The sequence below is a fragment of the Suncus etruscus genome, chromosome 4 (genome assembly GCF_024139225.1).
Source record: "Suncus etruscus isolate mSunEtr1 chromosome 4, mSunEtr1.pri.cur, whole genome shotgun sequence".
Taxonomy (NCBI): Eukaryota; Metazoa; Chordata; class Mammalia; order Eulipotyphla; family Soricidae; genus Suncus; species Suncus etruscus.
The window spans coordinates 10,197,919-10,210,184 of record NC_064851.1 but is presented as its reverse complement, the minus strand read 5'-3'; the positions used below and the strand labels follow the sequence as shown (position 1 = coordinate 10,210,184).

Sequence of the window (12,266 nt, the reverse complement as noted above, 5' to 3'; positions counted from 1 at the left end):
CCTTTCTTGGAAACCCTGAAACTTGAGAACATTGTTTTACAATGTATTCCACTCCAATCTTGTTTCCTTCCAATGCAGACCCCCAGTCTCACATTGTGGAATATTCACCAGAGGGGCATACCCAGGGGTGCTAGATGACCCCTGGTTGGGAAATGTTGCTCTAACATAGAGTTGCCCAAATTAGCCCTTTATTCTTTCAGCACCTTGTCCCATTCCCTTTACATGCATTACTGAGTATCTTTTCTCCCTTTCAGTACCTTTTGCCCATTATATTGTAACTCTCCATCCTATTCTTAAATTCAAAGTCCATACTCTATTCTTCCAAATTATTAGATTTATTTCTCTAAAAGTGTTTCTATTCTTTTTTTTTTGGGGGGGGGGGGGCAATTCCGGTGATGCTCAGGGGTGACTCCTGGCTATGTGCTCAGAAATTGCTCCTGGATTAGGGGATCATATGAGATGCCAGGGGATCAAACCACATTCTGTCCTAGGTTAGCACGTGCAAGGCAAACGCCCTACCACTTGTGCCTGCTATGGCCCCAAGTTTTTCTTTTCTTTTCTTTTTTTTTTTTTTTTGGTTTTGGGGTCACACCTGGCAGTGCTCAGGGGTTACTCCTGGCTCTACACTCAGAAATTGCTCCTGGCAGGCTCAGGGGACCATATGGGATGCTGGGATTCAAACCACCGTCTTTCTGCATGCAAGGCAAATGCTCTACCTCCATGCTATCTCTCCAGCCCCAGTTTTTCTTTTTTTTTTTTTTTTTTAAGGATGGTGGGAAAAGAAAAGATTAGGTCATACCTTGTGGTGCTCAGGTGCTACTCCTGACTCTCTGCTCAAGAATGAGCCCTGGCATTGCTCAGGGATCAAACCTGGTGATGACTGCATGCAACATAAGAGCCTAAACCCCTGTATATTCTCTCTCTCTGACCCTAGAGGTTGTGTTGCTTTCTTTATTAAAAGAAAAATCACCCAGGTTCTGACTCACTGTTTTAGGGTTCAAAAAATGTAGACAGAAGGAGCGAGATATGTGTCTACTTTACCTCCCATCAACAACATTCTGCAATGCCTTTGGTCAATCACCATTCATGACAGCAAACACACACTCATCCTCTCATGTGGATCTCCTGAACATGAAAGACACATAAAAGTCTCTTTCATGTCATCCAGATAAAGGTGTGTCTGAAGGAGATCACCCCCAAGAAAGAAGTAAATGCTCAGATTGGGGGAAAAGGCAGGTCAGGGGGCATTTTATGGCTTTAAAAGAGCTTAAGTCTGAGCTCAGAAGTCTTAATGACAGCCCTTGGCAAGCCCTGCTATACACCAGCATAAGGAGCCCCAGCCTTGCTCTGAAGTACCCTTGGAGAATAGGAGCTATAAAGGACAGAGACAAAAACACTTATATTCTTCAAAGGCAACAATGTGGAAACCCTATTATTATATAGACACGGCAGAAGATTTATTTAAGTGGGCCAGAGCGATAGTATAGCAGGTAAGTTGCTTGCCTTGTATGCAGCCAAACCAGGTTCAATTCCCCGGCATCCTATAGGGTCCCCCACACTCTGCCAGGAGTGATACCTGAGCTCAAAGCCAGAAGTACCACTGGATATGGCCCAAGAACAAACATAAGAACTAACACAATACAAAAACAACCACACAAAATAGATTCATTCAAATGTTGAGTAAATTCTGAGCACTTTGGTCCTTGAAACATTTGATGAAGTAGGGAAGCAGGTCTGGAATCATCCAAGTGACTCGCTCTGTAGCCCTCCAATGGAAGTCATTCATGTGTTGGGGGCCAAGGTTGATGTAAGATTTTTGTCCTAAGAGCTGGGCGTGAAAATGAAAGTGACAGGCATTGCCTTCCTGGCTAGGAGGGAAAGTGGATGGTTAATTTTATATATATGTATATCTCCTAATATATGGTTAATTGTGTCTTTATTACTGCTCAGAACCAATAGTTGGAAAGAAAAAAGATGAAGACTTCAGGCCTTTACAAAGCGACCATTTCTAATGGAGTTTCTAAATATGGAACAAGATCCTTGGGGGTAGGGTGGGGGGAATGATCTCTTATCTCTGGAAGTATTCAAAAGCACAAGATTAATGAGCATTTATGCAGAAGATTACAGAAAAAGTGGAAGATTATGCAAGACACAAGCCAAATTCCATCCTAATTCAGATTCCATACATCTCAAAAGGAGACCAGGCTCCCTTCTTAGATGCTTCATTCTATACAGAATCACTGATGGGGCAAAAGTGAAAGACATAACTCATACAAAGTTCTTTTCTTAGGCAAAGGACAATTTCCATGGGCCATCCACAAATTTTCCACTTTATGATGTAAAAAGCAAAGTACACACTGTCGGGATGGAGGAAGAAATGATTTCAAGTGCCCTTTATTTACTCATTTCTGATTTCTGAGCTCCCTTCCCAGCTCAAGAGAATCTAAAGACAGGAAGAGGGGGGATTACTGGCCAAGAGAACCAGTGCTCAGATTCACTGCTGGAAAAGCCAGGAGTCAGCACAGCAGGAAGAGAAATGGGACACTGATGGCATTTCTTGACCTGGTTCATATAATTTGAACCTCCATGAACCTTCCTGCCTCACAAGAGCACTCAGAGGAGACAGGATCCAAAGCATAAATCTATGAATAGCAGCCTGACATACTTTGGGAAAGAGGCTTACTTATTACTAAATGATTACTGTTTCTTTGTTCTGGGGGAAGCTAAGAGGGAAGGGATGTTGACATAGTAGATTTGGAAAAGCAAAGATATAAGAAGCTAGTCACACCCTTGACCCAAGGGAAGGGAAGGGAAGGAAGAACCTTCATTGTGATCTGCTCTGTGCCAAGGCTGTACTTTCTGCTCGAAGACCTCATTTATCCACATATAATTTTCACTTAGGAAGGAGAGCTGACTGGGGAGGAAGAGACAGCATAAGGGAAAAGGCCTTTGCCTAGAATGCAGTCAATAACCTCATTCAATTCCTGGCACCACACACGGGCAGTTCCCTGAGCTCGGCCAGAGTGAGCATATAGCCAGGAATAAAGCTCTGGGCTTATCTAGGCATGTGCCCCAATAGAAACAAAACAACGACAAGAACAAAGAAAGGCTAGCTCATGCTTCCACGTTTTAAGGATGGTCTAGGCTACATCTGATGTGGTTTTATTCCTGTGAGCCTCAATCTTAGGTATTTGGGGGGGGGGCGGTTTGTTGGGTTTTGGGCCACACTTGGTGGTGTGACTAAGAGCAGGTGTGACTTCTGACTTTGTACTCAAGGATCATTGGTGAGATGAAAACCAGGTCAGCTGTTATGTAAGGCAAGTGTCTTAGCCTCCTCTCTGTATTCCCTACCCCAATGGGGCTCAATCTTGAAAAGGCTCAGAGATTTGACAAAACTAGTGTCTTGGCCAACTCTTGGTGCTGAAGCTCCATACAACATAATCTTCATATGGATCAAGTGTGGTCTTCTCAACCACATCCTCCCACACCCCACCTTTGAACATCTTAACAACCATGAAGTTGGTTCAATAATCACAATCTATAGAGGTGACCACAGATCCAGTTAAAGGATGGAATTTGGGAGGATTCTAGGAGCAGCAGAAAACAATACACGTGTTCAAACTCATGTCCCCTGGACTCTAAGTTCAGCATCAGCTTCATGGACTAAAATCCTTTCAGAGGCTGATGGATCATAGCCATCAGATAGAGATCAAAGATCTGCTAAAGGAAGGTTAATTTTAATGCATATGATGATAAAATCATATTTGGCCCTTTTTGGGAGTTTAGGCCACTCTTGACTGTGCTTATGGGCTACTCCTGGTTCTGTGCTCAGGAGTAAAACCTGGCTACCTTGGGAAGAAACATCTATAGAGTCAAGAATTGAGCTGAGATCCTGTCCTATTCCTCTGGCCTCCGAAAATTTGACTTGAGGCAACAGTGCTCTTCACTGCTAATGCAGCTATTTCCAGAGAAATGGCTGCTATCAAGAACACAAACATGATCACTTATGCCTTCCCAAGGGGAGACAAGAAATTCAAAGTAGGCCCACCCCTACCTTGAGCTCATCCGCGTTGTAAAAGTCAACACGCACGGCGGGCACCATCCAGGTCTGGAAGAGCGTGGCCAGGATCTGCTCTGCAATGGAGTCTGCGATGAGGTGGAAGTGCAGAGGGTTCCGCCTGCGAGGAGGGAGAGGCAGAGCTGAGGTCTGGCCAATCCAGCTACAAAATCCCACCCATCATGCTAGTGACTGTGATGGTTCTTCAGCCCCATCCCCAGGTCACTGTTTCCTGGAGAGTGGAGGGTTGGTGCTAGAGCTAAAAGGACAGAAGGTGACTCAGCCCACCTGAACCTCTTGTCATATAAATCCATATACCATATTCCTAACCCACGAAGCATTAATAAACCAAGCCAGTCATAAGGAGAAAATTATGGAATTGTGTGGCTTCTCACCTCATGGTCTCTCTGAGCCGGCCAAACTGAAATATCTCTTTGTTGACCAGTTCAAACTCAACTGGAAGGGTAAGGGTCCAGTTAAAGACCAAAGTATCTATCCAAGTGGACTTTTATAAGTCAAAGGGGTTATTAGTGAAAAAAAGGAGGAAGTTGGGGAATGTCTTTGTTTTAGGTAATAGTGTAATCTAGCAAATAACCCTTTTCATTTTATAAAATGTTTTTTATTTTATTGAAACCATTGTGATTTACAAAGTCATTCATAGTTGGGTTTCAGACATACAAAAAATAAGGGCCAATCCCATCACCAGTGTCCCACATCCCTCCACCATGTTCCCAGAGTGTAACCCAACCTGCATACTTTGCCCTCCAGGATGCCAGTATAACAGGTCCATTTAAAGTTCAGATTATTAAGAGTTTGGGTCTCTTGATTCCATTGTTGACTTTGGCTTGGATATTTAGTTTTGTCTTTTTTTATCCCTACCAATGCATTCTTTTCTTTTTTTTTTGGGGGGGGGGTGTTTTTGAGCCACACCCGGCGGTGCTCAGGGGTTACTCCTGGCTGTCTGCTCAGAAATAGCTCCTGGCATGCACGGGGGAGCATATGGGACACCGGGATTCGAACCAACCACCTTTGGTCCTGGATCGGCTGCTTGCAAGGCAAATGCCGCTGTGCTATCTCTCTGGGCCCACATTTTTTTCTTTTCCAAAAAAATTGAGAAGGGCTAAAGAAGTCTTGTTCTATTGTTCTCCAACAAGCGAGGCCCACAAGGACACACTATGGTGGACAATGGGTTCGTTTTTCATACCTGTTTCTGAGAGATGTACAAGTCTGTGAAGGAAAGCACATGTGACCACATGGCCCAACCTTTATTTCTGCCTGGATAAATTCAAGTTTGTGCCTGACCACAGTCCCAAGTGCTATTTCCATCATATTCCTGTGAAGTATCCATGGTGGTACCCCCCAAAAACTTAAGTCTCCCTTTCCACGACTGTTCAGCAAACTTCCACTCACCTCAGTGTGCCAGTCATGACTTGAGGGGCACCCTAAGTGGAAACCAGAATGATAAAGGGCCACACCTGCAGAGCCCATGAACTCCAATCCCAGTGACGACATTAACTGGGATGGAATTTGAACCAGTCCCTCATCCCTCTGCTCTCTTGATTTTTCATTTTGAAAATGTTGGTAAAACCTCCTGATGGGGCTACTGGATCAATCAGTGCCAACAGATGATGCATAGCATAATCAATATCAATAGGATAATAATTGAGCCCTAGTAAATACTATTAGGATAATAATACAGCAGTAATAAACAAAGAAAATAAGATATCAATAGCAAGCTTAGAATATAAATACAGTACTGGTCAACACAGAAAAGAATATATCAATTGTAAACATAGACAGGATAATAATAATAATAATTACAGCAATAATAAGCAGAGTAATAATAAAACAGGATAATAGTAAGCAACACCAAGTTCTTTTGGAGGTACTGCCAGATAGAAGGCAATAAGAATTTTTTGGGAGGTAAAAAGGAATACTGAGAGAATGAGAGAGAGAAAACAGGGAACTGGGGGGCTTTACAAGTTCCATTCATTTGGGAAAAGATATCTCACACGATTTTTACAAAAGCCAAGATCTGAAAGCAACTTAAGTACCCGATGACAAATGAAAGAATAAAGAAATCATGTAGAGGAACAAAGACAAATAAAACAAGCCCTTGAAATCTGACCTTAGAACAACCGTAACCAAGAGGAGATGGACAAAAGGTGAAAAAAATGGAGGGAACCAATGAAGGGTGAAGGACAGGATTATTGGTCTCTGGGCCGTGGGCATGGCATGGTACCATCCATTTTGAAGAATTATGAGGTCACCTTTCAAATAGTCTTGTTATCCCTTTTATCACCATAATAAATACAACAGAAAGAGACTCAAGTTGGATACAGTGTGGGAACTAATCAGTATTGATAAAATTTTAAAATAAAATAGAGAAATGTTTCACACAAATGATCTTTTTTTTTGTTTGTTTTGTTTTTTTTGTTTTTGTTTTTGTTTTTTTCTGGGTCACATCCAGCAGCACTCAGGGGTTTCTCCTGGCTCCACACTCAGAAATCGCTTCTGGCAGGCTCGGGGGACCATATGGGATGCCGGGATTCAAACCAATGACCTTCTGCATGCAAGGCAAATGCCTTACCTCCATGCTATCTCTTCAGTCCCCACACAGATGATCTTGATATTCAAAAGAGAGTTAGTTGGGGAGGAAGCCAAATTTGCAAGAAGCACTTGTCTAAAGTCAGGTTCATGGAGGACAAGAGTAATATTATACCTTAGTTCCTTTTTCTCTGCCTGATTCCAAATGCTGAGATTCCCCCAGCAATCTGAAAACTGCTTCTTAGTATTTTTGTTTTGTTTTGGGGCCACACCAAGTGGCACTCAAGGGTTACTCCTGGATATGCACTCAGAAATCATTCCGAGCAGGCTTGGGGAACCATATGAGATGCCAAGGATCGAACCTGGGCCAGTTGCATGCAAGGTAAATGCCCTAGCTGGTGCACTTTCGCTCTGGCATCTCTCCTCTAACTTTAAGCCCAAATAAGCACTGGGACAATTAGCATCAAACATTGGCCACAAATGTGCAGTCTTATTCTCCCTGCTTTATAGGGGCATACATCAAGTTAGAAGAGCCCCCCAGCTGCTTGCTATGCAGAATATAAAAAAAGAAAAGAAAAAAGAAAAGGAAATTTCCCAGCTTCTTCCTTCCCGTCAGCAGTGCTGGCTTGTGCCAGTAAGTAGAACATTCTTGCAAATAGATATTAAATTTTTACAGCTGCTCCACCTTCTGCCCAGGAGGCAAACATTTAGTTGCTAAAAAAAAAAAAAAAATCCCCTCTCCACAGAAAGTTCAGTTACTTTAGGAATAGGAACTATTTCCCAGTTGATTTGCCATTGGAATGGGAGGTACAGAGATTATACCAATTCTTCTTTAAATATAAACAAGTCACAGACATACATTAGGCTACTTTTGTTTGTTTTGGGGCCATACTCAGCAACACTCAGGCATTCCTACTAGCTCTGTGCTCAGAAATCACTCCTGGAAGTCTTGGGGGATGATATAGGATGCTGGGGATCAAATCTGGGTAGGCCATATGCAAAGCAAATGCCCTACCAGCTGTGCTAGCACTCTGGCCCCTGGGTTATTTTATTTTAACTAGATAAAACATTCATTTCCATAGAGTTTGTATTTTTTTTTCCATTTGCCTTATTTTTTATTGTTGCAGAAGATGAAAGCAAGATCATGTTCCCAAAACAACATGCAAACAGACTCACCCACCAGGTTTGGGGGCAGTCTCCAATGGTATTCAGGGGCCATGAGGGCCACATCTGGTCGTGCTTTCGGGAAACTTGGGGTACCAGGGATCTTCTTAGGGCACAGCACATGCAAAGTTTAAGTGTTAGCCTTCTTAGCTCTCTCCAAGCACTGGGAATAAACTGTTTAATTTGTCCTTTATGCTCAGCTTTTACCACTCTCCTTTTCTGGTCTTTTTTTTTTTTCTATTTTTCCATGGTGCTGGGGAAAGAACCTAGAATTTCATATATGCAAGACAAATAAATGCTCAACCACTAAGCTGCACCTCTGACCCACACCCTCCTATTTTCACATACATACATGTTTATATGCACAAATGTGAAAAGCTAAGACAGAGACATTTTGGAATTGTATTCGTTCTTATCTTAAATCAATATTTCTGTTAATTGTCTATCTCAAAACATACTTTGTGTTTTGCTATCTTTTGGTGGCGGTTTTTGTTTTTGTTTTTGGGCTACATCTGGCAGCGTTCTGGGGTTACTCCTGGCTCTGTGCTCAGAGGTCACTCCTGGCAGGCTCGGGGAACCATATGGGATGCCAAGAATTGAACCTGGGTCTGCCCCAGGTCAGCAGCATTCAAGTCAAACACCCTACCGCTGTGCTATTGCTCAGGCCCCTCAAGACATAGACTGGATCATGTATTTCTTAATTTTGGATTCAGGGCCACATCGGGCAGTACATGGAAGCTACTCTCAATGCAAAGCCCAGAGGTTCCCCCTGATAGTGCTCAGATAGGATCATGTGATGTTTTGGGATCAAACTGGGGACTCCCGCATGCAAACATCTATTCCGGTCCTTGGAGCCAGCTCCCCGGCCTATGATACCCTTTTGGAAAGCAACTGAGAATGTTATTGTAATAGAATGCCCCGCAATTTGCTGACTGATGCTTTTATGATTCAAAATAGTCGTGCATCAGTGCTTTTTTACCTGGATGAGCATTATTTTTTCCAAGACAGGGGCCCACGAAGAGTTCTACATGGTCATGATCTTAGGCATCGCAGTAATACATAATACCTTTTCTTTCCAAAAGGTGACCTAATTTTTTCATGCTAGCAAGAGTATTCAAGAGTACATGTCATTTAGTCTCTCTTAAACCTCAAGTGTTCCCCATTCCTAGGCGTCCCAGGGAAGTGAAAATGGATGGGCTCTACCAAAACAGGCCCGGAGTGAAAAGTCGGCTGGCAATCTTGTCTGGAAAATAAATCTAATGACTGTAATTAACAACGAAAGCCCGAGAAGTGTCCTCCAGCACTACGATGATATTATTATGAACGTTAGGACGGTACATCATGTGTCAAAGCAGTTTGCAAATCACGTATGAGTTAATCCTCCCCACATGCTCAGGGTGGAGGGGGGAAGCAAGGAGACTATTTATAGCTGGACTTTTCCCAGCTGAGAGTCTTTCAAAAGTCCTTGGGTCTTGCTATCTCCACTCATTATCACCCGCATTATCCATGCCCAGAAGAATTCTCCTTGGTAGAATGATGGGGAGGAAATTCTACTGGTGCTGGAGGGGAAGCTGAGCTGGGCTTGGGGAAGGGGATTTTCATGCCCTCTCCGGAGCCTGCGCTTTCTTCTCCCATCCCGGATCTCCATGCAAGGAGAGCAGATTCCCAGCAGCTGATAATAAACGGCTGCTATTTTTACATGGAGCATCTCTGTACAGTACCGTGACAATCAGAACTCAGGTTCCGAAAATTTCTGCAGCAACGTGGCCTGCTAGGCTTGTCTTTAAAAATATTCCTGCGATGGCAGTATTATCTCTATGTGGCAATGGCCTCTGTGTTCTTATGTATTTTGACATATTTGGGACCACAGTTTTTCCATTTAATTAGTTTAAATCATCAGTGTATTAATTACAATCTAGTTATAGATTAATATTATTAATTATTGATATTAATTATTATTGATATAATTGATATATTATTACAACTAATTGCATATGGTCATATGTAGCATATAATTAATGCATACTATAGTGACATAATTTAAAAAATGTAATTAATAGGGGCCAGAGCAGTGGTGCAAGTGGTAGGGCATTTGCCTTGCATGTGTTGACCTAGGATGGACCACGGTTCAATCCCTCAGAGTCCCAATATGGTTGAGTGATTTCTGAGCGGATAGTCAGGAGTAGCCCTGAGTGTCACTGGGTGTGACCCCAAAACAAACAAAAACACAAAAAAGAAAAGTAATTAACATAATTAGTATATTCATTACTTTATTCAAACACCATGGATATAAGACTATTCATAATACTGTCTTTTTTTCACAGATACAAAGGTTTTTTTTTCCCAGTTTTTTTCGGGGGGTGGGGTCACACCCAGCAGCACTCAGGGTTTCTTCCTGGTTCTATGCTCAGAAATCACTCCTGGCAGGCTCGGAGACCATATGGAATGCAGGGATTCAAACCATAGTCCTTCTGCATGCAAGGCAAACACCCTACCTCCATGCTATCTCTCTGGCCCCGATAAAAAGTTATTTATGATTGAGTTTCAGACACAAAGAGTCCAACACCCTTCACCAATGTGCATTTCCCACCACCAATGTCCCCAGTTTCCCTCCTATCTTTCCCCCTGCCACCTAGTCTCTCTCTCTCTCTCTCTCTCTCTCTCTCTCTCTCTCTCTCTCTCTCTCTCACTTTCACTTCATCCCCCCTTTTAGAAACACCATGGTTTGCAATACTGTTAGTGAGGGGAGTCACGCCTATGTGTTTCTTTCCTTTCAGCACTCTTGTCCAGGGGAATCATTTCAAACTACCATTGTCATAGCAGGACCACAAAATTTACTCTGATTAGGAAATAGCATTGGTTACTAACATATAATCATGTTTTAAGAAGTAAATATTTTTCACTTGGTTTAATAAATTTGTTAGTTTTGGGGGCCATGCACGGTGATGCTCTGGTTAGTGCTTAGGGTTTACTCCTGGCTCTGTACTCAGGCATCACTCCTGAGGGTGCTTGGGAAACCATTTTTAGAGACTGGGATCGAAACCAGGTCAGTTGTGTGCAAGGCAAGCATCTTACCTTCAGGCTACATCCTCCCTCTGGCCCCAATATTCCATTACACATGGTGAGATTTGGGGGACAGTATAGGATGTCACTCATTGACCCTGGATTGGCCGCATGCAAATCAAGCACCCTACGTATTGTACTATCACTTCAGCTTCAATATTACATTCTTTAAAATATCTTAGTCTTTAGAGAGCTGAAGAGAGAGTTCAACAGGCTCAGTGCATGCTTTGCATATAGGGGGCCCCAGTTCCATGCCAGGCACCATATGGTTCCCTAAGCAATGTCAGGAGATATTCCCTGAGCCAGGAGTAATCCCGGAGCACCACCAAGTATTGACATAAATCCCCAAATAAATAAATGAATAAATGAAAAGTAGATTTCATTTTTCCTCTTTTTTTTCTTTTCTTTCTTCTTTTTTGGTTTTTGGGCCACACCCAGTGGCACTCAGGGATTACTCCTGGCTCTGCACTCAGAAATCACTCTGGCAGACTCAGGGGACCATATGGGATGCCAGGGATCAAACTCAGGTCCATCCTGGATCAGCAGCATGCAAGGCAATCGCTTTACTGCTATGTTATCACCCTGGCCTCAGATTTCTAAAAACAGTTGCTAGAGGTAAGCCAGTAATTCTGAAGTATGAAATAGCGGGAAATGCAGTTAGGGCAGAGAAAGGGCCACTATGACAGAGAGTTGGAAGTGATCACTCTGAATAAGAACTAGGTGCTGAAAGGGAGAAAATGATAAGCATGATGCTCCTTCAGGAACAATACTACAAACAGTGTCTAAAAGAAAAAAAGAAACAGAAGTAGGAGGTGGGAGAAGGAGGAGGAGGAGGACAAAGAGGAGGATGGGGGAGAAGAAAGAGGAGAAGGAAATGGAGGGGGAGGGGAGGAGAAGAAGGAGAAGAAGAAAGAAAGAATGAATGAATGAAAGAAGGAAGAAAGAAAGAAAGGAAGGAAGGAAGAAAGAAAGGAAGAACAAAAGAAGGAAGAAAGAAAGAAAGAAAAGAAAGAAAGTAAGGAAGAAAGAAAGAAAGAAAGAAAAGAAGAAAGAAAGAAAGAAAAAAGAAAGGAAAGAAAGGAAGGAGAAAGAAAGAAAAAGAAAGAAAGGAAGAAAGAACGAAAGAAGGAAGAAAGAAAGAGAAAGAAAGAAAGAAAGAAAGAAAGAAAAAAGAAAGAAAGAAAAAAAAGAAAAAGGAAGGAAGGAAGGAAGGAAGGAAGGAAGGAAGGAAGGAAGGAAGGAAGGAAGGAAGTGGAGGCGTTGGTGGTAGGAGGAAACATTGGTGGGAAATGTGCCCTACACACTATATTGTGGAAAATCTTGTAAACCATGGTATTTAAATAAAGTTAAAGATTTTTTTAATATAAAAATGTGGGTCTGAAGTAATAGTATCATATGTAGGGCATTTGCCTTGTATGTGGCCAACCCAGGTTTG

General features: G+C 42.5%; 1 protein-coding gene across 2 annotated transcripts in view; it reads right to left on the bottom strand.

Moving 5' to 3' along the window:
* The window catches only part of LARGE1 (LARGE xylosyl- and glucuronyltransferase 1), a 479,868-nt gene that overhangs the window by 225,015 nt on the left and 242,587 nt on the right, over positions 1–12,266 (bottom strand). For both annotated transcript variants that reach the window (XM_049771991.1, XM_049771992.1), the window contains exon 5: positions 4,055–4,178. In XM_049771991.1, coding sequence (XP_049627948.1) covers positions 4,055–4,178 — 124 coding nt within the window. The remainder of the gene's footprint in view (positions 1–4,054; positions 4,179–12,266) is intronic.